This window comes from Dendrobates tinctorius, unplaced genomic scaffold (assembly GCF_039654945.1).
Source record: "Dendrobates tinctorius isolate UK_male_01 unplaced genomic scaffold, ASM3965494v1 ptg000059l, whole genome shotgun sequence".
Lineage (NCBI taxonomy): Eukaryota > Metazoa > Chordata > Amphibia > Anura > Dendrobatidae > Dendrobates > Dendrobates tinctorius.
In genome coordinates, this window is record NW_027361727.1 from 19,728,822 (window position 1) to 19,747,815 (window position 18,994).

General features: G+C 45.5%; 1 protein-coding gene across 1 annotated transcript in view; it reads left to right on the plus strand.

Moving 5' to 3' along the window:
* LOC141092401 (receptor-type tyrosine-protein phosphatase beta-like) overlaps positions 1–18,994 on the plus strand; it is a 239,049-nt gene that overhangs the window by 69,023 nt on the left and 151,032 nt on the right. The window contains exons 5-8 of the mRNA XM_073578524.1: positions 1,730–1,984; positions 2,125–2,394; positions 3,844–4,119; positions 8,200–8,454. Of these exons, the coding sequence (XP_073434625.1) occupies positions 1,730–1,984; positions 2,125–2,394; positions 3,844–4,119; positions 8,200–8,454 (1,056 nt within the window). The remainder of the gene's footprint in view (positions 1–1,729; positions 1,985–2,124; positions 2,395–3,843; positions 4,120–8,199; positions 8,455–18,994) is intronic.

Here is an 18,994-nt window from a genome sequence, read left to right on the forward strand (position 1 = left end):
GTGTGAATGGGGGGCTATGAGTACATTAGGGGTATAAGCCGGGAGCTTCCCGCTATGTATGGTTTGTGGACCTTGTAAAATCTGCCTGATGTTAAGGTACTGTCACACTTAGCGATGCACCAGCGATCCCGACCAGCGATATGACGCGGTCAGGATCGCTGGTGCATCGCTAAGTGGTCGCTAGTGAGCTGCCACACGTGCAGATCTCACCAGCGACATCTCTGGAGACGGGGGTCGCTACTTACCTGTCAGACGAGGCGATCCTGACGTCCTCCACCTGTGTCCACGCGTCGCTCGTCTCTCCACAGGAAGCCCAGCAGGAAGCAGACGACGAGAAACGGTCCAGGATGTTCTCGCGTGATCAGGGATAACCAGCGGGGGAGCCGGTCGGAGGTAAGTATCCGACATGGCGATATCGCTAGCAATATCACTGCTGCATCACAAAAACCAGTGACGTTATAGCGATATTGCTAGCATATCGCTTAGTGTGACAGGCCCTTTACACACATCTACATTGGAGGTAAATGGCAGGAGGATTTCCTGCTGTATGTACCTCCCATGGAAAGCTGTGACCTGTACTTTTTACCTTTTTCATATGATGTGCAGCCTGCTACATTAGTCCTTACTACAAGAGGCATGCTGACAGGCTGCTCACCTCCGTCAGGTGAATGAAGGCCTGTAGACATATATGGTGCATATACTGGGAGCTATTGTCAATGCATATAGGACCCCCTACCCTGGCATTGTGATGTGAATAGACCTCTGCCAACAGTGATAAGGAAGGTAAAGATTGTAATAAACCTCCTTTATGGGTACCTCAAGAAGAGGAAAAAATCCTCCAAAAAATTCAGATACAAACCAGACAGGCCTAAATGCATCTGCACTAATACAAGGTGCAGCGGACCCAAGTAAAATGGCAGCTGCACAGGTGCATAAATACCAAATGAGACAGCCAGCCTACAATCAGGGATTGGCCGTGTGGGACACCAGTGCAGAAAAAATAATCCGAATGTGGCAATGTTCACACAGGGAATGCAGGGCTTCTGGTTCACAACCTCTTAGTAACACCGTATAGGGGGGCTGCCCAGTGCCAACTAGAATGCATCCCGTGTGAACAGAGGCCACAAGTTTGCAGAACCATTTGGGCCCAACTGCACCCTGGAAAAAATATAAAAAGTGCACAAAAAACATATCAATATATGTCAGGTATTGGTCGATATTAAGGCCTTAATACGGAAGCTGGCAAACTGCGTCAAAGTTCCTTACACTTGCCAGTCCTACTCTAACATGAAAACCTCAAGAAGAGGAAAAAATCCTCCAAAAAATTCAGATACAAACCAGACAGGCCCAAATGCATCTGCACTAATACCGGGTGCAGCGGACCCAAGTAAAATGGCAGCTGCACAGGTGCATAAATACCAAATGAAACAGCCAGCCTACAATCAGGGATTGGCCGTGTGGGACACCAGTCCTTTATGGGTAGTCCGACAGACATTTCCCTCCCGTTTAGCTCGAAGATTTCTGTACAGTTGCAGACTGGACGAGGATGTTCACAACCATAGTCAGAGCAATATGCGGCCAGGGGAGCGTTTTAAGTTGTTCATCAGTCTGTGGGTTTTTATGTTTGTTTGTTTTTTGTTTTTTTCTTTTAATCTAAATAATACCTGTATTACAAAATGAAAATTTAAAATCAGTGCTGTTGCAAGTTTACAGTTTTATTTTCTGTCAGATCCCGGACAAGTTTCCACCATTACCATGAATAATTACCATTCAGTTGATGTTCTTGGAGCCTCATGGATAAAACCAGCAGGAAATGTGGTTAATTATACAGTCAGTCTAACAGGAGCCATCAATAAAATGACACACACTGCAAGTCCACAAGTAAATTTCACAGGATTACTGGCAGGCAGAGAATATAATGTCACTGTACAGACAGTGAGTGGGAGCTGCAGCCAGACATCTGCTCCAGTGACCGAGGCCACATGTGAGTATCATCAGGATCTGCTCAGTAATGGCTCCTTATAATCCTCATATCACCATTCTCCTCTGCTACCGGCACTTTTACCTTATTATACAGATGCTGGATATGTTCTCAACTCTCTGTATTTCTGTCTTTTCCTGCAGATCCAACTCCACCTGGAACGTTATCCTCTATCACAATTACAACAAAGAACCTGACCTTATCTTGGTTGGAGCCAGTAAATATGACCGGTGTGAATAAGACATATAATATAAGCTACGGGATATATCCATCAACTACCTTATCTGCGACAAGTCCCACAACAAATGTCACCCTCCAGAGCCTGATATCTGGGACTAATTACTCCATAACTTTGGTAACAGTCGGAGTCCGGGGGTATCAGAGCTCTCCTGTCACCACATCGGTCTATACAAGTAGGTTTTCACTTTCTGGCAACGTTTTTAAAAGCTATAAAAAAAAAAAAGAATATTGTTACTGTTGAATGCAGGTAAATCCGCATGTGTTCACTGAACCATGCGAATTTACTACATTCAATACATTCTATTGATGAAACTTCTGTTGAGGAGACTAGTGTCAACGAGAAATTGACGTGCTGCGGTCCTGAAAGATGTGCTGCATGTCAGTTTCCATTGGTGATCTGCAGGTGTACATACACGCATAGTAGATATATGATTTCTAGATATCCCATCTACTATGCTGTGGCATCTGGCTGCTGCAGTTTTGACGCTGCATAAATATGCAGCGTCAAAACTGCAGCAATTCCTGACTGTGGGCACAATACCCTAAGGGTGTGTGCACATGCTGCGGATTTGGCCGCTGCAGATCCGCAGCAGTTTCTGCTGCGTGTACAGTACCATAATATCCTATGGATATCAAAAACGCAGTGCAGACGGTGCGGATTTTTCTGCGCGGATTTGCTGCGGTTTCTAAGCCGCAGAAAGAATTCACATGTCAATTCTTTCTGTGGATTCCGCTGCGTTTTACCATCTCCTCCATTGCAGAGATGATAAACCGCAGGCTAATCTACAGGTAAAACCGCAGGTCTTTTGACCTGCAGATCGACCTGCGGATTTTACAAAATCCGCGCGGCCAAATCCGCAGAGCTTTCCGCAGCGTGTGCACGTACCCTTAAAATAAAATTCTCCAAGTGTGGAGGTGCTTTAGTATGAAAAATTGGGAGCTTCTGTTGTGTTACTGCTCAAAATTCTCAGAATAATCTGACCCATTGTATCATGTACCAGAAGAAGAGCTTGTCTTGTAAACCAAGATATCTTAGCCGAAACTTGAAGATCTCATATTTTTTTTCTAAAATTCACATATATAGTAAGTGTGGGATGTCATGTTTTTTCCTCTAAACTTGATTGTTCATTCAAGATCCTGAAATGTGTTAGGTGGCCATACTCGTTTAATAGAAGTTGATAGGTGAACAGCTATTGAACAAGCAATAGTCTAGTGAACAGCTAAAGTATACACATTTTAGTCTATATTGGTATTGCAGTCATTTAGTCTGTCTGTAAGGGTTACGGGACAATGGATAAATGACATTCCAGGGATGTTTTTTTTTTTTTTTCAATGAAAAATTTTCATGGACAATATATCTTTAGTAACAACGGGAAAGATCATTCATCTGACCATTAGACAAAAATTCCAAACACAACCGTCTTTGCCCCAAATGATGACTGTGTGTGTGATCATTTGGCTGAAAAGCACCTTGGGATATGTCTGCTCCTACTCTGGCTGAAATTATGATAAATTATACCAAGATTTTTAGTTTTTTAGGCTGTGGTTACTTCTAAATAATACTACATACTACTTTTTTTAATTGTGTATCCACACTGAATATTTTTCTTTTTCTATTACAGAACCAATGTCAGTGAAATCTCTGCAGATCGGCGCTGTGACTTCATATTCTGTGTCTCTGACCTGGAGCCAACCTGATGAGTATCAGACATCTTACAGATACAGAGTCCAGACCAATGTCACCTCATCAGCATCAATGATAAATGATACAATAGTGACAAGTGAATCAGCGACAATAATGAATCTGACACCAGGAGAAACATATATATTCATGGTCTATACAAGAGCTGCCGATAACATCACTGAGTCTGACCCGGTGTCGAATACGACCTGCTCAGGTGAGGATAGATAGAATTCGTATAAGTCCAATAATAATAATAATGTGGCTGTAAAGTTAATTATAGAAAACATAATCTATAAATCCAAGAATCAAAGGGAAGCATAAAGCTATATGATAAAAAAAATATACCGTAACTTTTATTATGATAAATCAGCTTAAAGGAAAAAATTTTATAAAGATAAAAATGCAGAGAATAGTAGCAAAGACTCTCATACAGCCAGGTGAGACAGGATGTAAATATTCAAAAATAGTCAATCACATAATAGTATATATTGCTCCTAATGACACATACATAGCCCTGAGTTCCAAAAAGGGGACAGTACTAAATTGATTATAATTCAAAGTGGAAAAAACAAACACAAAAAAACAGGGGTAGCTAATAAGTGCAAATGTAAGCAGAAGTAAATAACATGTCTCACAAGTGATCAGTGTACTCTGTCAACCATACATAGGGATCCTATCTGATATAAGGGAATCAGACAAAGCTGTGCTGATAATGTAGGCATATAGTGCAAATAGTAGTACGATCCATTACAAGTCATTTGTAGAGAGACTGATCACACATGAGGCATAATGACAAAGTATACTTAACGGTACAACCTGGGTGCAGAAGTATGGAATCCCCAACACACGTTTCGCGTCAGCTTCCCCCGAGGAGCAGCGAGTTGGGATTGTTAGGGTGTGTGCACACGCTGCGGATTCTGCTGCGGATTTGCAGTGGTTTTGGTCCTGCGGACCCGCAGCAGTTTCTGCTGCGGTGTACAGTACCATTAAAATCAATGTAAAATGAAAACCGCAGTGCACATGCTGCGGATTTGCTGCTCAATGACAGGTGTCAAACCACAGGCTAAACTGCAGAAAAACTGCAGATAAACTGCAGGTCTTTTGACCTGCGGATTTACCTGTGGTTTTTGATAAATCCGCGCTGAAAAATCCGCAGGTGAATCCGCAGCGTGTGCACACAGCCTTAGACTCTGTCTCTCTTTGCGAAATGTTAGAGGAAAGGGAAGTTCACCGGCGCAACCATCCAGGATATCACAAAACTCTTACTGTATTGAAGAAAAAAAAAGATTAAAGCCATAAAATAGAAACCTCCAAGTTCTGAGGTTTCTATTTTATCGTTTTATCCTCTTCTCCCCAGACCATTTTTCGATTTTGCATTTTTTTGTTCCCCTTTTTCCCAAAGCCATAACTTTTTAATTTTTCCATCAATATAGCCATGTGAATGCTTGTTTTTTGCTGCACAAGTTGTACTTTTCAACAACACAATTGGTTTTACCAAATAGTGTACTGGAAAATGGAAAAAAATTCAAAGTGCTGTGAAATTGCAAAAAAAGTGCAATTCCACAATTGTTGTTTGTTTTGTTTGTTTTTTTTAAGTTCACCAAACACTAAAACTGACTTGCCATTATGATTTTCCAGCTCATTACGAGTTCATAGATCCCAAACATAAATAGGTTCTTTTTTTTACTTAAGTAGTGAAAAAAAATCCAAAGTTCGTTAAAAAATTGTCATTTTCTGAGACCCGTAGCGTCTCCATTTTTTCGGTATCTGGGAATTTGTGGGGGGCTTACTTTTTGCGCGCCAAGCTGATGTTTATAATGATACCATTTTGGTGTAGATAGTGTTTTGATCACCCGTTATTGCATTTGTAATAAAAAAATTAAAAAAAAAAGTTTAATTCTGGCGATTTGTTTATTTTTCTCGTTACACTGTTTACTGATCAAATTAATTCTTTTTATATATCGCTAGATCGGGCGATTCTGGATGTGGCATTACGAAATATGTGTATTTTATTTTTTTATTTTATTTTGAATGGAGCGAGTGGGGGGTGATTTAAACTTTTTTATATAATCTTTTTAAATATATTTTTTTTTTTTTTTTTTTTTTTTAATTTTACACTTGCTTCTAGTATCCCATGGAGACTATTGAAGCTGTGAACATCCGATCGCTTGCGATACACAGAGCAGGTCTTGAGCCTTGCTCTTTGTAGCAGAAATGCTCAATTGCTATGAACGCCAACCATGGGCAATGACCAACACGGCTCTCTGCAGAGCCCTGATTGTTAAATGCAGCTGTTTAAATCAGCTGACATGTACCGTAAAAGATGTGGGCTCAGTGCCACATCAAATGGGGAGACCCGATATGTGCCGTACATGTACGGTGCATGTTGTGAAGGGATTAGGCTATGTGCCCACGTAGTGTTTCTTAAGCAGAATATTCCTGAGCAGAATCGCACACCCTGCTCCCGGGAAAACGCATGCGGTTTTTGACGCACTATTTTAAGCGTTTATCCAGCGTTTTAGCATGCGTTTGCCCATACAATTGATGGTATGCGGAATCGCACGCGATTCCGCAAAATTAATGAACATTCTGCGTTTTTTTACCGCTAAGCGATTCCGCAGCGGTAAAAAACGCACCTTTGGAACAACATGTGCGGAATCGATTATGATTGAATGGAATGCTTTTCTTAAGTGTTTCCGCAGCAGAATTGCGTGTTTAAAACCGCCGCGGAAATGCTTAAAAACGCTATATGGGCAGACAGCCTTACGCAGTTTTTTCCAGTAAAGTAATAGTTTTAGCATATCCTGGATGGTTGTGCTGGTGAAGTTCCCTTTCCTCTACCTGTTTGTATGTTTATTGCTTTCTGTTACCCCTGTTTTGTTTTTGTCTTGTTTACCTTATATTTCTGTCCCATGCCTCATGGGGTGGGTGAGAGGACAGATCAGGGAGGTTTAACAGGTGCACAGTAAGGTCAGAGACTCGGGCATCTCTACCTTCAAGAGTACCCCTGGGACACGGATAATTAGGGTTCCTCTTCCAGGGACAGTTTGAGGTCCCCTTCCTTTCCAAAGACCGTCACAGTGTGACACATAGCCTGTACGATTCCTGAAAAAGAAAATAATGCATATTGGGATTGGGTTAAAGGGCTGTTCCAATTTTTTTTAATTTAAAATGAACTCAAATGTTTATAAGGCTCTGTTCACATGGCAGTATTTTGGTCAGTATTTCACAACAGTATTTGTAAGCCCAAATCAGGAGAGGAACAATCAGAAAAAACTATAATAGAAACACGTGAACCACGTTTGCATTATTGACCCACTGCTGGTTTTAGGTTACAAATACTGATGTGAAATACTGACGAAAATACTGCTGTGTGAATGTGGCCTCAGTGACACATCTGTACGGAGAAGTGGGGCTGGCATTGCTAATAAAAAGCCCTGTAAGCTAGCCTCCTTTATGCATAGCACTGATGATGAGCGGACATGGGAAGCATCTTTGTCATGCACAAACCAGAAAGGTTGCTGTTTAAAACTGTTGCCAGAGTTTTATAGATTAAGATTGGGGCAATTTTGAGACATGAATCATATTACCCGAGTTGTATAACTTATTAATTTAAGCACATTTGAGAACTTTTTTTTTTTTTTTGCACTGGCTAACTCCTTTACTAATAAATGAATCGAGATACTGCAGAAGAAAAACAAAATTAGGCTAGTTTCACCAGTCTTGCGCTGGCCGTGCGCTAGTAGGATTTTGGCGTGCGCTGCGCACTTTTGAAGGTGCGCCGTGCGCGCCGAAATGCAACATGCTGCGTTCGGCGCGCACGGGCGCACCTTCAAAAGTGCGCAGCGCATGCCAAAATCCTACTAGCGCCCGGCCAGCGCACGATCTGCACACCCTATGCTAAAGCTAGGGTGCGCAGATCGCAAGCGTCCATGTGCGATAGTAGGCGGCGATGACTGGATGGGGCGGGCAGGGAGCCGGCAGGGGGCGGGGCTTAGCGGCGCCGTGCGCAGCGTCGAATAAACGCTAGTGTGAAACTAGCCTTATGTCTGACTGAAGCAAATCATTAATGATACATTTGTGAGATTGATATTTGTACTTTTTGTAAATAACACTAAATTTAAAGCTGCTAGTGCTAATTTGAATTGCAATTTCAGCTTCAGAATATTTTTATTTTATAATATACATACATATCAGTCACGTTTGTGCTAATACCACAGGTCGATTGCTCACATCATACCAGAGGAATCTGTTATATAACTAACCTGTCTGTGATTTCTTTTATTATTCTCAGTTCCCGGACAAGTTTCCAATATTACCATGAATAATTACCAGTCGGTTGATGATCTTGGAGCCTCATGGACAAAACCGGCAGAAAAAGTGGATAATTATACAGTCAGTGTAACAGGAGCCATCAATAAGACAACACAAACTACGAGTACGCAAGTGAATTTCACAGGATTACTACCAGGCAGAGAATATAATGTCACTGTACAGACAGTCAGTGGGAGCTGCAGCCAGACATCTGCTCCAGTGACAGAGGCCACATGTGAGTGTCATCAGGATCTGCTCAGTAAAGGCTCCTTATAATCCTCATATCACCATTCTCCTCTGTTGCTGGCACTATTGCCTTATTAGACAGATGTAGACTCTCTATTAATCTATATTACATTAATAAGACCAACCAATTACAAAAACATGGACACAAAAATGACTAGTGGGTAAATATGGCAGGATGAATGTCCCACAATGGGGTTAAATAGAACAAGGCTGGAGATACAGTGAAAAGCTCAATAGGGTCTTATCCGAATATAGTCAAGAGCAATTAAGGGTGCATATACGTGCTCACCTGATGGGGTTGTATGAGACATAACCACTCTAAAGGCTCGAAATGTCACCTGCTGCAAGTCCACAAGGGATATTTTTTTTTAAATCAGATATTTTTTATTCAACAAATAAATCAAGTACAACTTGCGCCAATAAGCATACAATTAGGCATTTATAAAATTTTTGGTTTCATATCTAAGGATAGCCGGCACTAAACTCCCCCTGTCTTCTGATCCCCAACCTCTAATATGTTGGCCTTGGGACGCCAGGAAGTATATCCAAGGATTTGGCAAAGCCAGAACCCGCATCTTTAGGTCTCTGCAAGATTTCTAATTTTATCCTGGGTTGACGTCCACCCCAAACCAAATCTCGAAATATGGAGTTAAGTCTTTGGAATAAACACCACGGGAGCCAGACCAGTGAATTATGAAGTACATATAGGAGCTTCGGCATAAGTATAATTTTAGACAGGTTCATCCTACCCACCACCGAGAGACGCAGCCTGCGCCAAGCCTAGGCTTTATCTTTAAATTTTCCCAGAAGCGGAAGCACATTCAACCTAAGATATTCCTTGATCGATAAAGCAATCTGAATTCCTAGATATTTAAACTGATCAACAACTCTTAAGGCCCTTTTACATTTAGCGATGCACCAGCGATACGATCCGGTCAGGATCGCTGGTGCATCGCTAAATGATCGCTAATGAGCTTTCACACAGAAAGATCTCACAGCGATGACGCAGCGCACAATACTTACCTTTCACACACAGCGATCCAGACATCCTCCCGCCCGCCTCCACGCGTCGCTCGTCTCACACAGCAGGAAGCCCAGCAGGAAGCAGACGACGAGAAATGGAGCCGCCCGATCTCGTGCGATCAGCGATAACCAGCGGGGGAACCGGTCGGAGGTAAGTATCACACATAGCGATGTCGCTAGCAATATCGCTATAACGTCACAAAACCAGTGACGTTTTAGCGATATTGCTAGCCATATCACTATGTGTAAAACCCCCTTTAGTTTAGAACATACAAACTCCCAACACCCCCAATCTATCCCGGTCTACCATGATAAGATTCAATTTATCCCAATTTATCCTCAGTCCAGACATATCCTCAAACCTCTCAACAATAGCTACCGTCTGACTCAGCGACTTGAGGGGATCCTCCAAAAACATCGGCATATAATGCAATCTTTTGCTCCACCGGGCCATACTTAAAACCTTTAACTCCAGCAGCTCTCCGACTATGAGCAGCAAGTGGCTCTATCGCAGTGGTGAACAGTAATGGAGAGAGGGGGCATCCCTGCCGTGTCCCTCTAGAAAGATCAAATTTCTCTGATCTTTCTCCTTTCACCATTATTCTAGCCATTGGGGAGGAATTGAGCAGCCTCACCCAGGAAATGAAAATCGTCCCAAATCCCATCTGCCCAAGTACCAACCACAAAAACGCCCATTCTACACAATCGAACGCCTTATGCGCATCTAAAGAAACCACCGCTCTGCAACGCGCATCATCCACTGGCAGTTGAATATTTAAGAATAGCCTCCTCAAATTAATGGCTGTTGATTTATTAGGCATAAACCCAGACTGGTCCGGGTGAATCACATGAGCCACCACCCTCACCAGCCTGCTTGTCAAGACTTTAGTCAACAATTTGACATCTATTGACAAAAGAGAGATGGGCCGGTACAAATCCGGTCTCCAGGCATCCTTCTCTTCCTTAGGCAGAACCACAATCGTTGCCTCCCTCATAGATTCAGGCAGCTCCCCCCCCCCCAAAGGCCCCCTTAAATACATCACATAGTTTAGGTAGCAACACATCCTTGAGCTGTTGATATAATTCAACTGGTAGACCGTCCGCCCCAGGAGTCTTATCATTCGCCATGGACGCCAATGCTTCCTCCAGCTCATCTACTGTTAAGGGTTGTTCCAAACTTTCCCTCTCCTCCTTGCTAAGCTGCATCAAACCCGCATCTCTAAAAAGCTTAGAATCTCGTCCCTAGAAGCCGAAAGTTTAAAACTGTACAGCTTGCCATAAAACCTCCTAAATACACCTAAAATATCCCTTGTTTCCACCACCACCCCATCACCTTCATCATATAGACTATACACATAGGACGAACCCCTCTGAGCAGAAGCTATCAAAGACAGTAGGTGGCCCACTTTTTCGCTATTTCCAGTAAAACCTAACCCTCTGAAACTCCTGCCTCTTTTTAGCGATTTTAAACTGGATTTTGTCCAGTTCCTCCTGGGCCCCCTTTAGGCCCCTCTGCATCTCCGGGGTGGGACAACTCACCGCATCATTTTCTGCTGTCCTCAAATCCTCCAACGCCCGACTCTCCTCCCGTCTAGATTCATTTTTACATCTGGAAATATCCAGTATGCATAGACCTCTAACAAAGACCTTCATGGCGTCCCATACAATTTCCTCAGGTGCGCTCCCTTCATTATCCTGGAAGAAAAGCTCCACCTCCCTCTTAATTCCTTCTAAATCAATACATCTTAGCCAGGCTGGATGAACTCTCCACCCCCCACTTTGTCCCATATTACTGTCATGTCGGACGCTGTTCACACCACAGCATCCGGCAGGCAGAGGTAGTTCCACCTCCAGCCACTATAGCCTCAGTGGCGCCGGCCTGATCTTCAGGCTCTCGGGGGTTAATCCTGCTGGAGACCAGGTTGGATGGTTAGTCACGCCCACGGTCTTTAAATAGTCATGCTGGCCTATGGGCGTCGCCGATTATAGCTTGTGTTTCATACCAAGTGGTTCCGGTCTGGAGTGGAGGTGTTCAAGAGAGAGAGATTCATATCTGGTGTCGTATGATCCGTCGTTATCCTTTCTCCTTCCCATATTTGTGTTTAGTTGTGCCCTGTTCACATTACTGTTTATTCCTGTGTGTGTGCGGCGCAGTGCAGTTTAAGTTCTCCCTGTCTGTCATTATTTGTGTGGGAGCTTTGGTGGTGACTTCTCACTGGGTGGAGGGTGGAGGGTTAAGTGCAGGGCTGAGCAGGAGATAAGGAAAGGTCGGAGGCTCAGGCATTTGCACCTTCAGCAAAAACCCTGGGTTGAGGGTCAGACAGGGTTTCCCCTAGTAAAGGGACACCACAGGGGCCCCGGGTATTTCAGCCTTAGTTGAACTAAGCCCCCGTGACAATTACCCGATCCAATCTGAATTACCACCTCTAACTGTTTATGATCTGAGGCCACTCTAGGTAAATAATCCACCTTCCTAACCCATGCACTCAAAAGTCCATTTCCAAGTGCCAAATCAATTCGGGGCATACTGTTATGAGAGGCGGAAAAGGACGAGGAACTCCTCACATTAATATTCCTAACTCTCCACAAATCCATCAATGCAGCTTCTTTTATATGTTTTGTAAAGGATGTTTCACCGTCCCTTCCCATGCCCCTCACGCCACCCCCCCCCCCCCCCTGCATATCCAGCTCTCATTGCAGAATATTGTTCATATTCCCAACTATCAACAACGGTATCCCCACTCTGAGCCTCGTGAGTTCCAGGATTTCTTGTAATTTCGATCCCATATATGGTGGCGGAAAATACACTACAGACAGACACAACAAATGCCCATACACACGACATACTAAATACATATACTGTCCATCCTTATCCAATCGCACTTCCACTTCCTCATACGGCACCAACATATGAACCAGGACCGAGACCCCACCCCCTTGCGTAGTTGCGACGCCCCCTGAGGAAGGAATTGTTCCGAAACGCAAGTTGGGGTTAGCGGTGGGCTGTGTTGAGTCTCCAATCCTGGTATGTGACCTTTCCTTTGCAGCAGTGACCATGGCCATTTATTGAACACTTGTTTCCAATATGTGTATATGTCCTGTGTGGCCATTTTTTTCCACAGGGTCTATTCATCTACTATAATGACAGGTCTGTTTGACCTATATACTGTGGTGACTGGCAGTCTGGTTATTAGCTATACATCCATTTGTTACTTACTGGTCCATCTGACCACAATTTACAAAACGGCCTGCTAGTCACCATTTATTTATCTTAATGCATTCGCCATGTTGTATATGGGCCCTTGTGCAAGTGGTCAGGGTCATTGCTGTATGTACTCTATATAACTCATTTGTTGGCCATGTACGTATTTAGGCTTTTGCATACTATTGTGATGATATAAACCTTGGGAGCCATCCCCCACTTCTCCACCGCTATTTTTGCAGACATTGTTTGTCACTTTTTAGCCTGTTTATACTGCTTACCTGTTTGTCCCAAATAAAGATTTTTTCACATTTCTATAAAAATATTATTTTTTGGACTTTTTTGCATTGCGTTTCGTTTGTGGTTGTTTTAGTTGATTTGCAGTGTGTCCTACACTGTCCTAAACCTTAGCTGGACCAATAATGTATATTTATCATCTCGTATGATTTAGTTATGATTTTGTTTGGATTTTTCAGCTTTTTGTGTTGTCAATTTGCTTCACAAGTAGTTAGAGTATGTAGCATGATATGAATGTCGAATCTACCTCCTGGCCAGAACCCCAGTCTTCTCCTTGACCAGGTGTGTTTCCATTAGACAAAAAATAGACTGTTTAAAGGAAAGAACATGTCGCAGAACAACCGCTCTCTTACTCCTATCTGCAAGGCCCCGAATATTCCAGCCAATTATCCTTACTTGTCTAGCCATCTTATATTAACAACAGTTATACCAAGCATTAGTACCCAAAAGAATGTCAATTCTCACAGCCTACCCTCCCACCCCATACCAACACCCCCACCCAATCTGCCAAACAAACCCCCCATACAAACCACAACTACGAACACCCAGACACCCTAACCCTCCAAAGATCAGCATCTCTCTATCTGAGAGTGGGTAAAAGTGCCTATATCCAGCCCCTCTGCTTTCCTCTCCGAATAAACAGACCCACAAATCGCTCTCTTATATACCGTAAACTATAAAATGACAATCAATATACTATATATAAAAACAGTTCTCATTGTGAGCTATAATAACTCGCCGCATTGTCCCAGCTTAACAGGTGACAGTCCATAGTTCTCGTCCAGAAAGAACATTTCCTATTGAAGTGTTCAGAACCGTGAAAACTTAAAAAAAAAAAAAAACTATTCAAAACTGACACCGCTCAGCCAGTTCCCAAGTCTCTCAGCCGTTTGTCATTGCGTTCGATCCATTCCATGACTTCCTCCGGAGACTGAAAAAAATGGACCTTTTCAAACGCCACCACTCTCAGCTTTGCGGGATACAGCATAGATAGAATATGAGACGCTGAAACCTCTCAGTCTCTTTTTCACTTTGCCAAACCTCATCCTTAATTTCTGTACCGCTACAGAATAATCAGAATAAATTGAGACATTCTGACCATCAACCATCATTTCTTTAACATTCCTGGCTTTCCTCAGAATACAGTCTCTATCCTAATAATTCAGGATCTTCGCCTGAATAGTACGGGGAGCTGCATCATGGGGCAGGGGTCTTAGCGGTACTGTGTGGGCTCTCTCTACCACAAACACCTTGGAGAGTACGTTAGCCCCAATTTTTTGTAATAACCATTTCTCAATAAATTCAGTTGGATTGAGCTTTCAGCTTTTTCTGGAACTCCCACTATCCGAATATGTTCCGCCGCGAGCAATTCTCCAGATCATCATTTTTAGCAATCCCTTTTCAGCCAGTTGTTTAGCACATTGTTTATGCGCCTCTTGCAATTTAACTATTTGATCCTCTGCAGTACCAACTCTTTCCTCTACTTCTCCAGTCCTGGCATCTGCTTTTCTTTATCGCCTTATTGGGGGACACAGAATACCATGGGTGTATGCTGCTGCTGCTAGGAGGCTGACACTATGCAAAACAAGAAAATTAGCTCCTCCCTGGCAGTATACACCCACCGACAGGCACTAGGCACCTCAGTTTGTGCTTAGTGTCTGTAGGAGGCGGACCGGGATCTTCCCAGATCTGCAATTAACATTTTCTTTCCTTAGGTGTCCTAGTGGAACTTTTTAATTCTCTTGTCTTTTGTTTTGCAGATTCAAGTCGGGAAACAGGGTGAAAGTTCAGTCTGCTTTCCCATATCAGGCAGCTGAGCGAGCAGTGTGGTGATCCCACATCGCAACTCTCAGTGCGCTGGCAGGACTTTGTCCCATATCACCTCCGGGTGCTATGGGATGCGGACAGGTGGCTGGTCCTTGCCAAAATCCCCCTCCTCACCCCTCTCTCGGGACAGGGCTGAGAGGAAGACGGCGATCGCAAGATTCCCCTCGCCATCAAGAGGTTAATGCCGTCTTCTACAGAAAGCGGGTACAGAGGACAGCGGCCAGCGACTTGCCTCTACCCTTGTGAGAGGTCCCTGTGGTCATCTTCTTCAGGGACTTCAGGTAGGTGCCTGAACGATCCCTCCAGCCCGCAGCATCCCCAAGAGGCACATTGGTGGGTAACTGGACATCACCAGGCTATTTGAATTTCCCGCCCCTCTCCCTGCCTGACAGGCGCCGCTCTCACCAGCCGCGCGCCTCTCCACTCATATTAAAGGGCTGAATACAGGGATTTTCTCTCCCTGTTTTCATAGCTGGCCATGGTTTTCCACAGTTCTCCTGCGCGCCAGTACCTCCATTACAGGGACTTTATCTTCTCCTTCCTGGGCGATTTAATCACGGGGCTGCGGTGCTGACTTTCACTTTCAGTTCTACTCCCGCTCTCAGGGCGCCTCCTCCTCCTTCTGAGCGCGCTTTCCTAGCGCCTTTTTTAGCCCATCACAGGGCTCCTCGTCCCCTTCCTTCATGTCAGCTCCAATTGCGGCTCAGCCGCTAAGCTCCGCCCACCGCTCACCTCATCAGGCATTTCCTGTTTCTTCGGTCCTGCCTTTCTGCGCTGCTTGGGGGACACTTCAACGTTTCTGCTGCTCGCCGGAACTAGGTAGGCTCTGCTCTATGCAGAGATATTAGCCCTCCTCCGCAGTTCTTTCCCCAATTTCCGCGGCCATTCAGCGCAGTTTTCCTTATGCCCAACCCTGCAGGGGAGCTCTGTTTCAGGCCCACCGCTACTCATTACGCCTGTGCGCGCTGTAAAAGGAAGTGGGCTTCGGTTCAGCCATCTCCTTTCTGCCCGTCCTGCAGTCCTTCAGCTATGTCGGCCTCTCAGGAGCACACAGATTCCCGTGATGGGGGCACTTCTCCTCTCCCAGAATGGGCCGTAGCTATGTCTCAGTCGGTATCCGATCTGACCAAAGTCTCTCAGTCCCTGGTCCAGGTCCTAGAACGTTTGCCTCAGCTATCTTCAGCCACCGCTGCTCCGACCGCCTCTCAGGGTGAGTTGTCCGCTCCTGACCGCGACCTTCAGAGGGACAGGCCGAATAGGATGTCCAGAAAGCGTCTCCTATCGGGCTCGTCTTCCAGTTCGCTAGGCCCGTCTGCTTCACCCAGGTGTCCGTCTCCTTCATTGGACGACCTTAGGTCAGACGACTATCCACAATCGGGATCTAGTTCAGAAGCAGATGACATGTCTAAAACACGAAGTATGGTCGATAGTCTTCTTTCAGCTATTTTCCAAACCCTGGAGATTAAGCAGGACAAGCCCCTTCCTCAGGAATGTTCTGTTCCATTTAAACGTTCAAAACCTCCATCTAAAACTTTTCCAAACCACCACGAGTTTGATACTACTCTAGCCAAACATTGGGAGCACCCTGAGCAACGCTTTTCAGGCCGCAGGTATTTGGATGTTCTGTACCCATTTGAGGCTGATTTGCTTTCTAAATGGACCAAAGCCCCTGAAGTGGACCCTCCCGTTTCTCGCATAGCCTCTAAGACAGTTCTGTCCCTTCCAGACGGTGCATCGCTTAAGGATCCGACGGACAGGCAGTTAGAATCTTTGGCGAAGTCTATCTTTGAGGCCTCCGGTGCCTCCCTCTGCCCTATTTTCGCCTCCTCCTGGGTAGCTAAAGTCATTTCGGCTTGGGCAAAAATTCTTCGCAGGGGCATCTTAGCTGCAGCTCCCCAGGACGAGCTGGCAGATCTAGCAGATCAAATTAATCACGCGGGTAAATACCTTTTAGCCGCCTCATTAGATGCGGCCGGTTGTGTGGCTAGGGCTAACAGCAATATAGTAGCTGTACGCCGAGTTCTTTGGTTAAAGTCATGGAATGCGGATACCACCTCGAAAAAGTCGCTCACCAATCTGCCCTTCCATGGTTCTATGCTCTTTGGGGCCAAGCTGGATCAAATAATTTCCGATGCCACTGGGGGTAAAAGTACTTCTCTCCCCCAGTCTCGACCAAGACGCATTTTTAATAGAAAGGGTTTTCGGCTCTTTAGGCCTTTTCATCCGTTCTCGTCCACAGAGAGATCTGTCCAGCAAGAGCGTCCTTCCGCTTCTAGGGAGCGAGAGCAGAAGAAACCTTCTTACAAGCCCGCTCCCCGCTGGAGATCTAGAGGACAATACTCCAGGTCCTCAGGTGCCCGTTCCGGTAGGTTTGCCTCCAATTGACGGGGCACCCCCACCTGGAAGTTTTTCCAGGGTGGGAGGCAGACTTTCCTTTTTCGTGGACGCTTGGCTGTCGGTTGTCAACGACGCTTGGGTCAGGGAAATCATCGCATCCGGTTACAAGATCGAATTTTCTTCCCCGCCAGACAGGCGTTTTTTCCTGTCTCGTCCTCCAAGACAACGGTTCCACATTCCAGGATTTTTTCAGGCCGTCTCCTCCCTTCTTTCCGCTGGAGTGATTGTTCCCGTTCCCTCAGACGAACGGTTTTCAGGGTTCTACTCAAATCTCTTCGTAGTCCCGAAGAAAGACGGTTCCCTGCGGCCAATCCTGGACCTCAAATTGCTCAATCGCCACGTGAAGATTCTTCACTTCAAAATGGAGTCTCTTCGATCGGTGATAGCCTCAATGGAACCCGGAGAATTCCTCTGCTCTGTGGACATACGGGATGCCTATCTTCACATCCCTGTTTGCTTGCGGCATCAGAAATATCTCAGGTTTGCGATTCAGGACGATCATTACCAGTTCACGGCTCTCCCTTTCGGCCTAGCGTCCGCTCCCCGTGTTTTCACGAAAGTGATGGCGACGGTCATGGCCATCCTTCGATCCAGAGGGATTCTCATCATTCCTTATCTGGACGATCTCTTAATCAAGGGCTCGTCCCGTCAAGACTGTCTCCTAAGTCTTCAGATAGCCCTGGATACTCTCGACCGTCTCGGATGGTTAGTCAACAAAGAAAAGTCCGTCCTCAGCCCCACTCAGCGTCTGACCTTTTTAGGCATGGAGTTCGACACGAACCTGGCCCGGGTGTTTCTTCCGAGGGAAAAATTTGCGGCTCTGTTCAAAGGGATTCAAGCCCTCAAACGGCCAACGCCCATTCCCCTTCGATTCTGCATGAAAGTTCTGGGGAAGATGGTAGCTTCCTTGGAAGCAGTGCCCTTTGCACAGTTTCACCTTCGTCCTCTTCAGCTGTCCCTCCTTTCAGCCTGGGACAAGACGACGAGGTCCTTAGACCGGCCAATTCTTCTCCCCCCTCAAAGTGAGGCAATCCCTCACTTGGTGGACGATGTCTACATCAGTCCTCCAAGGGAGGTCCTTCCTCCCGCTTCGGTGGCAAGTCATCACCACCGACGCCAGCCTCCTGGGTTGGGGAGCGGTTTTTCATCAGAGGACGGCTCAAGGACACTGGAACCCTCAGGAAGCTCTTCTTCCTATCAATCTGCTCGAGATCAGAGCAATCTTTCTGGCCCTTCTTCGCTGGCAACCCCTTCTCGTCGGCAAGCCGATCCGCATTCAGTCGGACAACGCCACGGCTGTGGCGTACATAAACCATCAGGGCGGCACGCACAGCCACCAAGTCATGTCAGAAGTGGCCAGGATTCTGCGCTGGGCGGAACGTTACGTCCCAGCAATCTCCGCCGTGCACATTCCAGGGGTGGAAAACTGGGCAGCCGACTTTCTGAGTCGTCAAGGCCTAGCGTCAGGCGAATGGTCTCTCCATCCCTCAGTCTTCGATCAGATATGCGAGCGCTGGGGTTCTCCGGACGTCGACCTCATGGCATCTCGGATGAACCACAAAGTTCCGCGCTTCGTAGCCAGGTCCAGGGACCCCCCCTAGCCGTCGCTTGCGATGCCATAGTAATTCCGTGGTCCCAGTTCCAACTCCCTTATCTTTTTCCACCTCTTGCCTTGATCCCAAGAGTGGTCAAGAAGATAAAATCGGAAGGCGTTCCAGTAATTCTTGTGGCTCTTGACTGGCCGAGACGGCCTTGGTATGCGGAACTGGTGAACATGCTCGCG